This window comes from Bufo gargarizans, unplaced genomic scaffold (genome assembly GCF_014858855.1).
Source record: "Bufo gargarizans isolate SCDJY-AF-19 unplaced genomic scaffold, ASM1485885v1 original_scaffold_1430_pilon, whole genome shotgun sequence".
In the NCBI taxonomy this organism is placed as follows: domain Eukaryota; kingdom Metazoa; phylum Chordata; class Amphibia; order Anura; family Bufonidae; genus Bufo; species Bufo gargarizans.
Genome location: NW_025334355.1, coordinates 54,516 through 72,032, shown reverse-complemented (window position 1 = coordinate 72,032; position 17,517 = coordinate 54,516). Strand labels below are relative to the sequence as shown.

General features: G+C 43.1%; 1 protein-coding gene across 1 annotated transcript in view; it reads right to left on the bottom strand.

Annotated features, from left to right (window-relative positions):
- The window catches only part of LOC122923277 (nebulette-like), a gene marked incomplete at its 5' end in the record, with an annotated part of 89,788 nt that overhangs the window by 20,221 nt on the left and 52,050 nt on the right, over positions 1 to 17,517 (bottom strand). Inside the window, 10 exons of the mRNA XM_044274061.1 lie at positions 1,765 to 1,857; positions 3,208 to 3,300; positions 3,395 to 3,487; positions 5,280 to 5,372; positions 8,717 to 8,821; positions 10,190 to 10,300; positions 14,715 to 14,825; positions 14,905 to 15,015; positions 16,412 to 16,522; positions 17,323 to 17,430. Coding sequence (XP_044129996.1) covers positions 1,765 to 1,857; positions 3,208 to 3,300; positions 3,395 to 3,487; positions 5,280 to 5,372; positions 8,717 to 8,821; positions 10,190 to 10,300; positions 14,715 to 14,825; positions 14,905 to 15,015; positions 16,412 to 16,522; positions 17,323 to 17,430 — 1,029 coding nt within the window. The remainder of the gene's footprint in view (positions 1 to 1,764; positions 1,858 to 3,207; positions 3,301 to 3,394; positions 3,488 to 5,279; positions 5,373 to 8,716; positions 8,822 to 10,189; positions 10,301 to 14,714; positions 14,826 to 14,904; positions 15,016 to 16,411; positions 16,523 to 17,322; positions 17,431 to 17,517) is intronic.

Sequence of the window (17,517 nt, the reverse complement as noted above, 5' to 3'; positions counted from 1 at the left end):
GGTGGTACTTTAAAGGGGTCATGCCATGAATAATATTCTACATTTTTCAAACCAGCACCTGGATCTGAATACTTTTGTAATTGCATGTAATTAAAAATTTAGTCTAGCAACTGAGTTAGGGTGGGTTCACACTAGTGTTATGGAGTCCGTTATGGCTTTCCAGGGTTATAACGGAACATAATGGAATCCATAAGACGTTTTGCTGCTCATAGACTTGCATTATGACGGAATGCAAAATGGACGCCTTTAAAAAGCATTCCGTTTGCTCTCCGTCCTAATAGAAGTCTATGTGAATCAAAACGGATCCGTCTGGTTCCCATTATGCAAGTGGACAGGACTTTGTTTTCCATTTTGCATAACAGGACCCAGACGGATCCGTTATGTTTTCCCATAGACTTCTATTAGGACGGAGCAAAATAGAATGCCTCTTTAAGGCTTCCGTTTTGCATTCCATCCTATGGATTCTGTTATGTTCCGTTATAACGGAAACCCGTAACGGACTCCATAACGCTAGTGTGAACCCACCCTTATTCAATAAAATGTATCTGTATAGCACCACTTGCTCTTTGTTCTTTTCTTTTTTTCTCTGTCCACCTCACTGAGGTGGTCACCAGCCATATCTTCTGTTAGAAGCTGGGGCAGTTACACGGAAAGAGATACAGCAGAGATGACATGCCCCTGAGCTGTGATAGGGAGAGTGCAGCAGAAAGGACATGCCCCTGAGAAAGGACACTCCTCTGAGCTGCCAGCCTGAAAGAAATGTAGCAGAACAATTGGAGCAATAAATGGGGAGATCTCCGGTTCCATATGAGGTACACAGCTGGATCTAGCTTTGTTAGAGCTTATCATGTACTATATGATGTCTGATTTTCATTTTTACATCAATCATGGGATAACCTCTTTAAAGATGATGGTAACGCCTGTATGCCCTTCAATCCTTTTTTATAGTATTGCCTGAAAGGTAAAAATTAAGGTTTATCATAATACCACATGATTAAGTATATGACCTCTGGGGGATCCAACCATTGTGACCCCAATGATCAAGAGAATGGCGGTCCCTTGTCCTCCATTGGAATGGAGCGGTGGTCACGCATGAGAACTACTGCTCCATTCAAACTCAACTATATCCATCATTGTAATAGAAATTGAATGGAGTGGCAGTGCACATGTATGACCACCCATCCATTTAAACAAGGGATATTCTTGTGATCGGTGGGCGTTTCAGCATTTGGACTTCACGCTATTAGGCAATTAGCACCTATCCTGTGTTGACATGGCATGAATCCCGTTAAGGGTAACATGTGGGACCAGATTATCGAATATTCTACATGATACTGCTCTAGCAGGGAATGGCAGATCAGCTGCCTAAAGACAATGTCCAGGAAGACCCTGGACATTCATTTACCTCTAATAAAGTCATATGTGGTAACAATGAAGGCCTCACTGCAAATGGCCTACCTGGGATTCAATGGAAGAGATGCCTTCAGATTGCTAAAAAAAAAGGCATGAGAACTTACAGAAAACCTACATTTTTGGCATGCAGTACAACCCTCTGCCATTTAAAAGTGAGATCCAGCCATAGCCATCTTCTTCTCATATGTCCAAAGTAGGTAAGAACCTCTGGGTTTGTAAGCTTGGTACCACAGAATTACATAACTGAACTCCCAGCCCTCTATTGAGGATCACAACTATTCTGAGCTCTTCAGAGATTGCATGCTATCACCTCCCTCCTTCTCCATTTAGACCTCAGTCAATGACACTTGCCGAACTAATATTTTCTTGGTTCTTTTTGACCCTCTCCATCTCTGGAGTAAGACCGACAGGTGTGACTTTGCCAACTTTTTCTTTGTAATGGACCTGAAAATATAAAAAAGAATCATAATAAAAGATTTGTGGAATATCCATGGTTAACAGGACCATAATGGATTGAAAGGGCCCTACTGAACTTTGTAAGAATTTTTGCTAGGAGCCATTTAAAGAGCAAATGTCAGCAGGATCAACTCTAATAAACCTGTCATGCTTTGTGATAGGGTGGATCGTTCCAATTAAGATGATGCCTGTCTTGATCCTGCTTTGTAAAGATAATTCACATGACCTAATTGCTCTTTCCAAGTGGTCGGAGTCAGCAGTGAACTGTACATGAGGACTCAATGACAGTACTTTAGGCTCTGTTCACACTGTTGTTCAGATCCTCGACAGAAGTATTGGCAGAGTTGATGGAAAGAATAGCACTACATACAGCTCTAATCTTCCAGTCAAAATGATGGAAAGCGCAATGTAACCTGTAGGATCCCGCTATAAGTCAGTGGGTCTATCGGGCTCCATTGGTATCTGTTGTATGCCGGATCCAGTAGGGTGTTGTGGCTTGAGACGTTAACAGAAGCCACAACAGTAATGTGAATACAGCCTTAGGCTACTTTCACACTAGCGTTTTTTGCTGGATCTGGCAGGATTCAGCAAAACGCTTCCGTTACTGATAATACAACCGTCTGCATCCGTTATAAATGGATCCGGTTGTATTATCTTTAACATAGCCAAGACGGATCCGTCATTAACTCCACTGAAAGTCAATGGGGGAATTTTCTGTTGTGTCCGAGAAAACGGATCATTGACTTGCATTGTGGGTTATGACAGATCCGTCTTGCTCCGCATCCCAGGACGGAAATCAAACTACAACATGCTGCGGTTTGCTCTCCGGTATGGGAACGCAACTAAACGGAATGGAATGCATTTTTGTGCATTCCGTTCTGTTCAGTTTGGTTTTGTTCCCATTGACAATGAAGGGGCACAAAACTGAAGCGTTTTTTTTCCGGTATTGAGCCCCTATGACGGATCTCAATACCGGAAAACTAAAACGTTAGTGTGAATCAAATTAATAGCTCCATAGGAAATAAATTAAAGGAGATGCATGAAATTAGAAAAAAAGGTTGTGCGATTCTAAAAACAGCGCCATTCTTGTCGATGGGTTGTGTCTGGTATTGCAGCTCAGCCACATTAAAGTGAATGATATTGATCACCAATAATACACAACCCATGTATGAGTGTCGCAGTCCCTGGAAGCACAGAACTGTGTTTTTGTACTCTGATACAACCACTTTCTCCGGTTTTTTTTTCTCTTTACATTTTTTTCTCATGACTGCCAAGAAAAATAAAATTTTATCTATAGAAGGAAATACAATAAAATAAAATTGGTGAGAAGACTCTTGCCGTGCTGAAATGTTCCTGGTTCTTCTTAGCTAGTTCCATCTCTGGAGTCATGCTGATGGGGGTCGCTCTGCTCAGTGGCTCCTTATAATGAACCTGTTAATAGGAAGTTCAGCAATTAGATCAATTTACTAATCATCAATAGTCCGATAACAGAAAACCTGAAAAGGCAGCTCATGGATTCCTTTACATTGCTGATGTTTTTCTGGTTCTCCTTAACCCTCTTGATTTCGGGCAGGTCAGATATTGCTGTGGCAGGTCCAATATCTTCCTTGTACTTTACCTGTAAAATGAAAAAAATCATTTGGGCAAAGAGTATTTCCACTGGTCACAGATCGGGTGCCAGGATCTCCTGCACCTGTGTACTTATGTAGGAAGGGGGAGGATACCCAACTTGGTGGTATAAAAATGTAATCGGTGTCAATTATCAAGGGATTTGTGACTATTTTAGTAGTAAACATAGTCGTAAGTCCCCTTTTTGACTGGCCATTTGCCAGCTGGTGTCAAAAAGTTTTCAACAGTTGGGCAGAACGAGGGTGGAGCGGGGCTGTGTGAAGGGCTGTGCCGGGGCGCCGGCCTTTGTAAATGTGCCCGAGTGCGGCTATCATTTTTTAGCCTCTAGCTCAGTGGTGGCGAACCTATGGCACAGGTGCCAGAGGCGGCACTCAGAGCCCTTTCTGTGGGCACCCACACCCTGGGAAAAGTCTATGGTGTACCAATATGCCTTAGACTTTCCCTGCCATTCATCAGCACTGGGTGCACTATGAACAGCACAGGCAGCGCATTGTATGTAGGCAGGCTATTATAGCTAAGTGATAAAACTACATGGAAGAATTACTACTGTATATTGGACTGTAGTATTCAGGGTAAATTGCCGTGTTGGTGATAAATAAGTGGGTTTTGGGTTACAGTTTGGGCACTCAGTCTGTAAAAGGTTCGCCATCACTGCTCTAGCTTTACCAGTGAGGGAACCTTACCCGTACATCCACACAAGATGAAAGAAATCTGTCTTAGATTTTGATGCAAATTCCATGGTGGTGAAAGTGTGGTAATAATCCACAGAAAGGATTGGCACTCCCTATTAGTATGTCTTTGGAGCGTAGGAGGAAACCGAAGTACCCGGAGAAAAACCCACACAAACATGGAGAGAACATACAAACTCCATGCAGATGTTGTCCTTGGTCGGATTCGGAACCCAGTGCTGGAGTGGAAGGCACTAGTGCTAACCACTGAGCCACCGTGCTGCCCCAGATAGACAGAATATACAAATACATATTGATGCACAGCAAATCGATTAATTTAAGGGGGTGCTCTTGTCAAAGACGTGGCCAGGATAGGCCACTGATTTCAGATTGGAATGGAAGAGACAACTATCCCCCGAATCATTAAAATAATGGCAGCGGAGCTACCAGAGTTATTGGTAGAGGTCACAGCTCTCGGATCCTCTCTGATCACACGTCGGTGGCATATCCTAGTATCAATGTTTGTGACAAGAAACCCCTTTATTTCACAGAATGGTATCATTCTCCTGCAACCCTTGTATAAACAGTATGCCCTGTGTTGGCATATTTACATCACATTGGGATGGCCCTCTCTGTTTAGCCAGAGCAAAAAATGGCTACAAAAAGTAGCTCAACCATCTGGAAGACTCGGAATACAGAGGCGGATTAGCCATAGACCTTACAGGGAAATTTCCCGGTGGGTCGATGCCCAGGGGGCCGCTTGAGTCCTCCTCACAGATGGCCAGTGGAAGTTTTTGGGGATGTATTTTGTGATGGATTGTGGTATTTGGCTCTGTTGGGGTGGTATAATGTGCCACAATACAGTATTGCCGGCCCTGCCTACTTGTGTTGGCCCCGCTACAAAACGGGACCACTTTTAGTATTTTTTCCAGGGCCACTTTAAGTTCCTAGTCCGCCCCTGTCGGTATAACAGGGTACAATTGTTCACCGATTTATTTCTAAGGGTGCTACTATGTAATACTAATCTGACTGCAGAGTTCTCTGGAGCCCCTATACCTATGTGACCACAGATCTCTAGATGAAATGAGGATCAGGTAAACCAGAGGTTCTTACTGCACTGATATTCTGCTGTGTGATCTTCACTCTCTCCATCTCTGGGGTCTCCCTGATAGATATGCCGGCACCTAGCCCCTTCTTATAAAACACCTAAAGGTAAAAGAGAAAGATTTGTTTTTGATCACACATAGGCAATATGACCAGACATAAACAGGTTATTGGATAAAATCTCCTTATATATATTCGATATTACTATGCAATTACATCATTCAACAAAACTTCCATCTATATAAAACATACAGTGCCTTGCAAAAGTATTCACCCCCTTGACTTTTTTCGTGTTTTGTTACATTACAGCCCTAAGTACAATGTTTTGTTAATCTGAATTTTATGTGATGGATCAGAATACAATAGTCTAAGTTGGTGAAGTGAAATGAGAAAAATATATAAATAAAACTATTGTTTAGAAGTAGAAAACAGAAAATTGGCATGTGCGTATGTATTCACCCCCTTTGTTAGGAAGACCATAAAAAGCTCTGGTGCAACCAGTTACCTTTAGAAGTCACATAATTAGTGAAATGATGTTCACCTGTGTGCAATCTAAGTGTCACATGATCTGTCATTACATATACACATCTTTTTTGAAAGGCCCCAGAGGCTGCAACACCTAAGCAAGAGGCATCACTAACCAAACACTGCCATGAAGACCAAGGAACTCTTCAAACAAGTAAGGGACAATGTTGTTGAGAAGTACAAGTCAGGGTTAGGTTATAAAAAAAATATCCAAATCCTTGATGATCCCCAGGAGCACCATCAAATCTATCATAACTAAATGGAACGAACATGGCACAACAGCAAACCTACCAAGAGACGGCCGCTCACCAAAACTCACGGACCGGGCAAAAAGGGCATTAATCAGAGAGGCAGCACAGAGACCTAAGGTAACCCTGGAGGAGCTGCAGAGTTCCACAGCAGAGACTGGAGTGTCTGTACATAGGACGACAATAAGCCGTACGCTCCATAGAGTTGGGCTTCATGGCAAAGTGGCCAGAAGAAAGCCATAACTTTCAGCTAAAAACATTAAGGAACGTTGTGAGTTTTGGAGACTCCCAAAATGTATGGCGGAAGGTGCTCTGGTCTGATGAGACTAAAATTGAACTTTTCGGCCATCAAAGAAAACGCTATGTCTGGCGCAAACCCAACACATCACATTACCCAAAGAACACCATCCCCACAGTGAAATATGGTGGTGGCAGCATCATGCTGGGGGGATGGGACTGGGAAACTGGTCAGAGTTATTATTATTATTATTATTTATTATTAAAGCGCCATTCATTCCATAGCGCTGTACATATGATAAGGGGCGCACATACATAATACAGACAATTGCACTAATCATAAACAAGATGAGTTACAAACTAGTACAGAAGGAGAGAGGGCCCTGCCCATGAGGGCTTACAATCTACATGGAGTTGAGGGAAAGATGGATGGTGCTAAATACAGGGATATTCTTGAGCAAAACCTGTACCACTCTGTGCGTGATCTGAGGCTAGGACGGAGGTTCACCTTCCAGCAGGACAATGACCCCAAACACACTGCTAAAGTAACACTTGAGTGGTTTAAGGGGAAACATGTAAATGTGTTGGAATGGCCGAGTCACAGCCCAGATCTCAATCCAATAGAAAATCTGTGGTCAGATTTAAATATTGCTGTTCACAAGCGCAAACCATCCAACCTGAAGGACCTGGAGCAGTCTTGCAAAGTATTGACTTTAGGGGGCTGAATAGTTATGCACATTGACTTTTTCTGTTATTTTGTCCTATTTTTTGTTTGCTTCACAATAAAAAATTTAAAAAACATCTTCAAAGTTGTGGGCATGTTCTGTAAATTAAATGATGCAAATCCTCAAACAATCTATGTTAATTCCAGGTTGTGAGACACCAAAACACGAAAAAAGTGATGTCAATCAGGGACGCTGGCCCTTGCTATTTTCACTTGCATACGCCGGAGGATAGTGCGTCGAAGGACAGCACATCCTCCGCTACAATACCCAGGGTGAATTGTCCTGATTCAGGTTGGCTTATTACATATTATCGCGACTTGTTTACCTTTGCTTGATCCTATGTTCATGTGACTGATCATGTGACCGGTCACGTGACGTGTTACTCAGGGTCATGTGATTTCCCTGAGTGACATCACGGACATGCGCATTTCAAGTTCCGGAACACTGTATCCTCGAGTATTCAGCCCTACGATATGGAATCCATTGACCACTGAGCGCGCCTAACTCCATGCCTGGCCCTCCCACTTTTTGTAGCACACACAGGTGATTATTAATCACTATGAATTATCACTTATGTAAAATATTGGTGTTTTTTCGATACTACTGCATATGGACAAATTTTAGGTATTGATCTATGTGTAAAATGATATCTCCTTCCTAGCACGATGTTTTTATATATACACATGAGCTTCTTCGAGTATATTTTTTGATGTAAAGTTGATTGATACTTATGTATGCTAATATTATGTGACCTCATAAATATGCACTTTTCACTGAGATGTATTGCTTGAAAATGGTCCCAGAAAGTGGATCGAAACGTTGCATGGGTGAATAAAAGGATCCCACTATTTTCACCTATTGGAAGTGCTGCGGTGTATTTATTTTTATTGATTATCACTTTGGTAAGTGCAATACCGCTGGCACCCATTGTTACAAGTTTTTTCACAAGGTGTGCTGCCCTGAACTTCGAATAGATAGATAGCTAGATATTAGAGAAACAGATACAGTAGATAGATGATCAATTAGACAGATAGAGATTGATAGATAGAAATTTGCTGTAAAATTTGCAACTTTTCCCCATGTTCGCCAAATTTAAAAAGTAATGAGAAAAGTGCATGTGGTCTCCAATGGAATATAAAGCCTGACAATGGCACACATTTTGGTAAAGATTCACACCTGTTCAATACAGTTCGAAATGCACCATTTTTATTAAGAGACATGCACCTTTTAAAGCGACATTTGAAATGTTTTGATTGGTAGGGGTCTGAGTGCTGAGACTCCCAGCAATCACTAGAAAAAGGAGTGAGAAGCGCTCGCTTAGTGCCATGTCTCCCCTTACTGCAGGAGATAAGGACTTCTACTGAGTCCATCTCCTTCAGCGAGGACTGAGATCGCACTCTTCGAGCACTTCACTCTCCTTGTTCTAGTGATCAGTAGGGGTTTCAGCCCTTGGACCCTCACCGATCAACACCTTTCATAGGTCACTATGGCATAAAAGTTTAATCAGTGACCCTTTAATACATTTGGTACAAATCACTCCAACTATCTCCTTTACCAAGACTGGGGTAAGATTCACCAGTCTTACTAAATGTTGGTCATTGAGGGCCTCCCTATATGTAGCCATAGAGGGGTTAACGATTTATGGTCACCCTTCTACACAGTGGAATAAAACAAATACTACTCTTAGGCATTCGACCACCGCTGTACTCACAGAACTTATGGATTTTTGTGCATTCTTCACCCTTTCTATTTCGGGGGTATCTGCGACAATAGAATACGTAGATCTCAGTCTTTCAGCTTCATCTTTGTACTTTTTCTGTAATAGAAAAAAAAATACAAAAAAATCGGAATGAAAAACAACCAACAAAATGAAAATCCTAATAGTATTTCAATTTGCAGAAAGGTTTTCCTGCTGTACTAATCTGCACTGGATTAGGAAAAGTTTCAGTCTAGTAGGGGCTGTGGGGATTTACTCTGGTAGTTAGGATAAACGGGCGCAGTACAGAGGAAAAACACAAGTTCGGAATTCAAACTTCAGTGTTTATTCACACATGGTGCCAAAAACAAAACGTCACTTTTGCAGTGTTGGTGTTACTTCACACCCAATGGCAAGTTAATAAAACAAGAGTCACCTTGGTGGCAGTTCTGCCTCAGAAAGTTCAAATACAGACTTTAGCCTGTTCCCCTGACACATGGGTCTCCGCTCTCTAGCCCAGCACAGGCCTCAGATCAAAGCTCACAGACCTCCTGAGCTCCACTGTCAGATGGAGGTAATCCTCCCCACCTGGAAGTGCTGGCTGGTTTTTATGCCTGGCAAAACCCGGCCTGGAACGTGGGGAGTAGTCAGCCACCCAGCACTTTGACTACTCCCAGTAAGAGCTGTCCCGGATCAGCTATTACAGCAATGCTAAGTACCAAGGTGTCAAACAGCAACTGCTGCTGACACATACAAACCGGCTCTTACTCCACCGAGGCCAGGAACCTCGGTGACACATACCGATCATCCACAATGATTCCTTGTACCTTCTTACAGGGCTCATCAGTGCAATAAATGGATTGTATTGAAATACTATGCAGTCCTTTTTATTACGGCATGATCACATCAATGCTAGTCTGGTCCACTAGAGGAGCAGAACCACGAAAATAGCAGAAGCTTTAGATCCGGCACATAACTGCCGGGTTTTGCCAGGCATAAAAACCAGCCAGTACTGCACCTTTGCGAATATTTTTGTCAAGCCCCCGCCCTCTTTGGCACACTTGCAATGGGAAGCATGCTTCTTTTACTGGCCTCAGCTTCTCCGCTCTCAGGATGTAAACTTCCGTTTTGATGCCCCTACAGCCAATCGCTGGTCACAGAGGTGACCTGCTCTCCTTGTGTCACGTGTCCATTTGACATGACGTAAGGGGAGGCGGTTACTGCTGCGGCCAGTAATTAGCTACAGCGACGTCAAAAACGGAAGCTTAGATCCTGGGACCCGAGCAGAGAAGCCAAGGTTGGGAAGAGAAGGAGCTGAGAGCCATCACCAGGAAGCAGGTAAGTATGCTTCTCTTCGCAGGTCTGCCCAGGAAGGGTGTTGTGCTATAAACCCCCCCAATAGTGCACAGGATTAAAACAACCCAAAATCTACTGTCTTTATTCATCTACTATAGTTGTCCCGGGAAAGCAATATCTTCTTGTACCAACCTGGCTCACCAATTCAGAGACCCTCTTAAAATGCTGTAACTCAGGAAAATCAGCACCCACTTGCATTCCCTTTCCCTTGATTTCGGTTTCGAATTCTTTCTTGTATTCTTTCTGGGCAGCAAAATAAAATGAGAAAATACTGAACTTCATGCCCACACAGTGTTAATTGAGTTATTTCTTAAACAGGTTCCTGGGCAAAAGACAACCACTACCCGGGACAAAAGCACAAAGGCTGCATTATTGACCTGGACGAAGATGAGCATGGATCTCTTGATCAGTAGAAATCAAGTAGGTGGCAATGGCAACCCCACTGCATAAGATAAGTTATCCTTCTATAGTACAGAAATGCTGTTTGCATAAATGTGGGCTTATGCCATAAAGGGGTTATACCATGACTGATGTAAACATTGAACATCAGCCATTATAGTATTGGGCACGACAGTCTGTAACAAAGCCAGAACCAACTCTGCCAGATTTATTTCAAGATGGCAGCTCAGGGGGTATGTCCTTTCTGCTGCATTCCTCTTCTTACTACAACTCATGGGGCACATTACTATACACATTAAACACCAGGGGCACCTTTATAGTGAAGTGAAAAGAATATCTCACAACTAGCATGTTTTTTGTAAGAGAAAGTAAATTACTAAAGTAACTTGTTTTTCATGCTGAATTATATTAAAGTAACATATATGGTGGCATAACTCTTTTAGGGTGGCCATACATTTAGCCAACAGGTTTGTCTCTCAACCACCCCCATTGTACTGTAGATACAAGCCTGGTGCATAATAATGTGTAAAGGGTCTATAAGCTGGTGCCAGACTTCTCAGGTGGCAGCTTATCTCCCCTGAGAACTAAAGGATCTGGTATGTTGAATTCAAACATAAAAAAATATGGGGGGTTCAGCCAGCACAACCCTGTATGCAGGTGCACATTGCTATGGCGAAATACACATACAAACGCAAAGACACAAATGCAATGGCACTCTGCAACCAGTGCTCTGCCCTGCCTCTATGCTGGATGTTGAATGAGGCATTAGTGTACATTTTGGCCAAAGCGTAATAAGCCACTCACCACGTCAAGGTCGCATCTATGAGTGGTCCCTAACACTACTTCCTACCTGTTATGGGCCATGACAGCCACACAAAGTCCGGGGAGCGCAGGTACAGCATGCACGCCAAGCACACTCTGCTTTTAACCCCATCCGGTGCCATAACAGCTTCCATCGGATCCAGGGATGCAAGTACCAACATGCATGCTGAGCCCACTATATACTTCTCCTGGAGCCAAATGGCTACTGGTAGGTGCTATATAAGCAGACTCAGTTTTATACTGACTTTAAAACCAGCCTCCAGGGCAGACTAACTGGTCAGGTGTGCATGACTGCATGGAGTCAGTATAAAACTGAATCTGCTTTTATAGCGCCTACCAGTAGCCATTTGGCTCCAGGAGAAGTATATAGTGGGCTCAGCATGCCTGTTGGTACTTGCATCCCTGGATCCGATGGAAGCTGTTATGGCACCGGACGGGGTTAAAAGCAGAGTGTGCCTGGCGTGCATGCTGTACCTGCGCTCCCTGGACTTTGTGTGGCTGTCATGGCCCACAACAGGTAGGAACTAGTGTTAGGGACCACTCATAGATGCGACCTTGACGTGGTGAGTTGCTTATTACGCTTTGGCCAAAATGTACACTAATGCCTCATTCAACATCCAGCATAGAGGCAGGGCAGAGTGCTGGTTGCAGAGTGCCATTGCATTTGTGTTTTTGCGTTTGAATTCAAACATACCGACCCTACTTTACTGACATCTGCCAACGGTAAAAGAAAAAAGTCAGGGGGTCCCTGTACACATTAGGCTACTTTCACACTAGCGTTTGGTGCGGATCCGTCATTGTATTATCTGTACCATAGCCAAGACTGATCCGTTTTCTATTGTGCCAGATTGTGTCATAGAAAACGGATCTGTCCCCATTGACTTACATTGTGTGTCAGGACGGATCCGTTTGGCTCAGTTTCATCAGACGGACACCAAAATGCTGCAAGCAGCGTTTTGGTGTCCGCCTCCAGAGCGGAATGGAGACTGAACGGAGGCAAACTGATGCTTTCTGAGCGGATCCTTTTCCATTCAGAATGCATTAAAATGCAAACTGATCCGTTTTGGACCGCTTGTGAGAGCCCTGAACGGATCTCACAAACGGAAAGCCAAAACGCCAGTGTAAAAGTAGCCTTAGATGGACAGCCTGTCTTGGAGAAATTGGCAGATCTGGTCTACATTAATGTAATGTGTATGGCCAGCTTTAAGAGGTTCCATATCGTTCGTATATCGCTGAATACAAGACACATTTCCAACCTATTGCATTGATTCAGTTGTGTCTAATCTGATCCATTTTCACAGCAAATATGCTCCACATACTTTCAAGCTGGAAAAATTTGCTATTTTCTAAAATAGACCCAAGCCTAGAATAGAACCATTGCCTCTTCTGAAAGACCTCATTTGTACCCATTACGATAATTATAGTAATTACACGTGGCCTTCATGTGAGTATTATGACTGGGAAGTAATTATAATAACTGTGATCCATCTAAAATAATACCAGACTCCATAATCTACTCCATTCCCAAGAAGAACAATATGTAACATAACCTAATAGATAGCCTTCATCAGGTCATGAAACCTCAGGGTGCAGGTAATGAGATTCTATATCTGCTAATTTTATCATGATGGTTTATGATTATGAAACTATTGTAAAGGCAAATTCCTTCTGGTTACTGTAGCTTGGAAAATAAAAATTATTTAAAGGTATATTGCAGATTGAGTTTTAATAGGTACCTTAGATTGTGAGCCCCATTGGGGACAGTTGGATGCTAATGTCTGTAAAGTGCTGCGGAATATAGTGGTGCTATATAAGTACATAAAATAAATAAATAGGTAAAGTGAGATAATCATAGCGGGAAGTGATGTGTCATCACTATGAATGGTACGTCAACCTGCACCATTACCAAACAGTGAGAATCAGTAGAGAATAGGTATACTACGTATATTATGCCCATATATATATATATAAATATATATATATATATATATATATATATATACACACACACTGGGTGCTATACTGCTCTACTGTATACTGTGGGGTGCTGTATATTGTGGACTGCTGTATACTGTGGACTGCTGTATACTGGGTGCTATACTGCTCTACTGTATACTGTGGGGTGCTGTATACTGGGTGCTATACTGCTCTACTGTATATTGTGGAGTGATATACTGCTCTACTGTATATTGTGGAGTGCTATACTGCGAGTGCTCTACTGTATACTGTGGCGTGCTATACTGTATGCTATAGGATGCTATACTGCATACTGTGGGGTGTTATACTATGTATTGCATACTGTGGGGTGCTGTATACTATAGGGTGCTATACTACATACTGTGAGTGCTATATACTATAGGGTGATATACTGCATACTGTGGGGTGCTGGGGTGCACTGTAACGCTAGGGTGAGCCGAGCCCTGGTCTCCTTCCTGAACTGCAGAGCAGTGCCCACTGCCCAGAGCACTGATCCTGAGTCTGCTGGAGTCTTCAGAACTGTAAGTATTTACAGTAATTCACTGTACTCCTCGAGGTGTGGGGATTTTTTTTTGTGTGTGTGTGTTGTGGTGGAGGGCGTGATTGCATGCTAGGGTGTGGGAAGGCGGAATCCAGGGGGCCTAAGTAAATTCTCGCCCAGGGTCCAATCGATATTAAAGACGGCCCTGCCCAAGCTGACCCACTACAAGCGCGCCGCGAGTCCGCATGCGCGCCCCCCCCCCCACTCCATCCCGCCAGCGGCAGCGCAATTTATTCATCAGTCCGCCCACTCACCAGTGCAGGGTCAGGGTGACAGGGTCCTTTAAGGCTATCGCAGGAGCTGCCTGGGTAGCGGACGTGCGTGACGCACGTCTACCACGTCACGTGACCCTTCCCAGCGGGATTATTGCAGGGGAGCAGGCGCCGGCATGTGTGACTCCGTCTGCTGCCTAAGTTCCTTTAGTGCCTGTCTGCTCTCAGTGCCCGCCCGGGTGATATATTGTATTTAATTTAAAGTCCAGGAACAAAACAAGTATGCAAAGGAACAATAGTTGTAGTGCTTTGTCCCTTTCCATACTTGTGGTTGTAGTGCGTTGTGCCTTTGCATACTGGGGGTTGTAGTGCTTTGTCTCTTTGCATATTAGAGTCTGTAGAGTCTTGTAATGACATCATTTTACCATAATATGTACGGTGAAACCCAAAAAGTAATATTTGTGGATTCTGTCGTGTTTACAATTACAGTATCAAAACAATCATGGAGAACAAGGTAGGACTTCTAGAAAAGTAAGCTTCGTGGTACAAACATTTTTTTTTAAATTTTAAATTATGACAAGTGCCCTTTTTTTAATTTATTTTTTATTACTGAGTGGGGAGGGGGACCCTACAGAGGCACAGTAGGGCCTCTATAGAATTCTATGGATGTGTATAATGCATGAGCCCGGAGTATGAACACCTTTACCTCACTGACTATTTCAGTTGCCCGCTTGGCTCGGATCATATCGGGGATGTCCGCGCTGAACTCCATGCCTTTTCCTTTGATATCATTTTCCAGGTCCTTCCGATACGCTTTCTTAACAATAAAAAAAATTAATCGCTCACAAATATGTAACATACGATCTGTTATAATCACACTTTCTTCTTACACCCACCTCATTTAATATCTGTGAAGCGTTTTTCACCCTGATTATTTCCGGTGTATCTTCCAGAACCGTCAAACCCTTTCCTCTGATTCCTTCTTTCAAGTCCTTCCTGTACTCCTTCTAAGAAGGAAATAAAGACATGGAGCCATTAGACAACGTTATTAACCATTACCAGGCGTGTGGCTATAGGGGGTGTGGGGATAGCAGTCGCTACCGGGCCCAGGAGCCTGAGGGGGCCCAAAGTGTGCCGCATAAGAAAACACCAGTATTAGGGTCCATTCACACGTCCTTATGAATGGGTCCACATCCGATCCGCAATTTTACGGGTGCGGACCCATTCGTTGCAATCCGCATACGTGTTTGCGGTCCGTGGCCCCACAAAAAATATAGAGCATGTCCTATTCTTGTCCGCAGACAAGAATAGGTATTTCCATCACAGGCTCGGCCATGTGCGGTCCGCAAAATGAACATGGGCGGTGTCCGTGTTTTGCGGATCCGCAATTTGCAGACCGCAAAACACTTGCGGACGTGTAAATGGACTTATAGAAAGGCCACAAAGCACTGAGGGAAAGGGGGGTCCAAGGTGAACTCTTGTACCAGGGCCCAAGAGTCTTTAGCTACGCCCCTGTCCATTACCAGGCTTATGTGAACGAATCTCCTTCATTGCATGATGTAAAGTATTACAATAGTCTGTGTTTCTGGGTGTTCTAGCTTTAAAAACCTCTGCTGCTGTCAGTGAATGGAAACATTTGGAATGACAGTCAGAGGATCGCCAAATGATCAGAGAGGGGCAATGGAGGTAGTTTCTTTAACTATATCTTACTGTTCTTAAAGGGGACAGGGGAAGAAGGTTTCATCCCTTAACTTGTACATGCACCGAATGTTACGTAAGTTGCCTGGAATGTATTAAATTCCTATAAAGGGATAGTCCAACCTCCACCACCCCCCACAAAAAATTCGGACTGGCAGAAAAAAAAAAAAAAAAAAACTTTTGAAAGCCCCACCATTCAAGTGCAAAGGCCTCCATCATTTCTTCTGGTCCTCAGCATGGTGGAAGTGATGACATTGTCAGGTTGACCTCTGCAGCCATTCACTGTGGTGCTGACATATCCCTGAATGTTTCCTCAACCCTGGAACAGAGGGGCTTTCAAAAGATATTTTTTTTTAACAGATTCCTGATGGTCAATTTTTATTTTATTTTTAGGCGGGGAGGGAATCAGAAAACCCCTTTAAGATGGCAACCAATCAAAGCTTTATAATCCAGAACTTGTCTATAGCCAGAAAATTAGAATATCATGTTGAACCACAAGACCAGGAGGCAGAAGATGAAGAGTACCAATTAGGCAATTCCTCTGATTAATTACATAAAATTTGGAGCTTTCGTCCTTTATGACTTTATGTATTTTTCTGTGTCCAATAATCCAGAATACCTAATATATCTCTCCTCACTGATGCTTGCCTAATTATAGGAATTTTATTGTACTAGTAATATACAGATGCAATTAAAAAAGCCTACCTCGCTGACCAGGTTCATGGCATGTTTGGCATGCAGTAATGCTGGGGTCAGCTCCAGGTCCACTGATGCTTTTCCTTTGATTGTCTCTTCAAACTCTTTCCGGTATAATTTCTGAGAATAAAGAAATCATAACTAGGAGATTACAGTTTTACCCATGGCCCATTTACTATGGTAAATCACAAGAAAAGAGATAAAGGAAATTAAGACATAACACTGATGACTTAAAGGGAATCTGTCAGCAGTTTGTTTTGAGCACTAGGTAGGGGCTGAGAAGAATAGTACAAACATATCTTTTGTGGGGCTTTTCTCATCAGGAGTGGTGTGAATATGAACGTTTATTCTGCTCCATTCTGCTCCAGCCAGTGACCAGGAGGGCGGAGCTTCACCGTGAAGGGCTAGCTGCATTGTGCTTCTTCACAGCCCCTCTCCTCTACTCTGAGTGACAGCTGTCGTGGTCTCCTAGTTGGAGGTTGCAGCTGTCACTCAGGGCAGTAGCAGAATTTGGCAGAATAAAAATTCACATTCATACTACTTTTTATGAGAATAGTATGCTTGTCCTGTTCTTCCCCTGCCCCTGCCTATGTCTGCAGCCAGCTTAGCATGTTCAAACCTGCTAAATGTCTCCTTTTAAAGGTTAGTACGGGATTAGAAAGACATGCCTGCTTTCTTCTAAAAACAGTGCCACACCTGTCCGGAGGTTGAGTCTAGTATTGCAGCTGAGATCCAAATCACTTCAATGAAGCTGAGCTGCAGTTCCAGACACTTTAAGATGATAGACTATAGTATCGCGCATGAGATACTTAGCGATGCTAGCAATCCAGTTATCAGGGAAGGTTACATTGAAATCTTCACAGTAGCCGAGATTTCTTAGTATGCACAATTCCCATTTCCACTGTGACCATTCTACCTACCTCACTCTGAAATTTTTGAGCCTCCTTTGAAACGTTATATGACGGAGTATCCACAAACTCAAGCATGGACCTCCCCTTCGATTTTTCATACTCCTCTCTGTATTTCACCTGTAGAGTTGAATAAATGGCTAAATTAAACCAGTCATGCAAAAAATATCAGAATGTATCCAGTTAAAGGGGTTCTTTGCTTTGGAC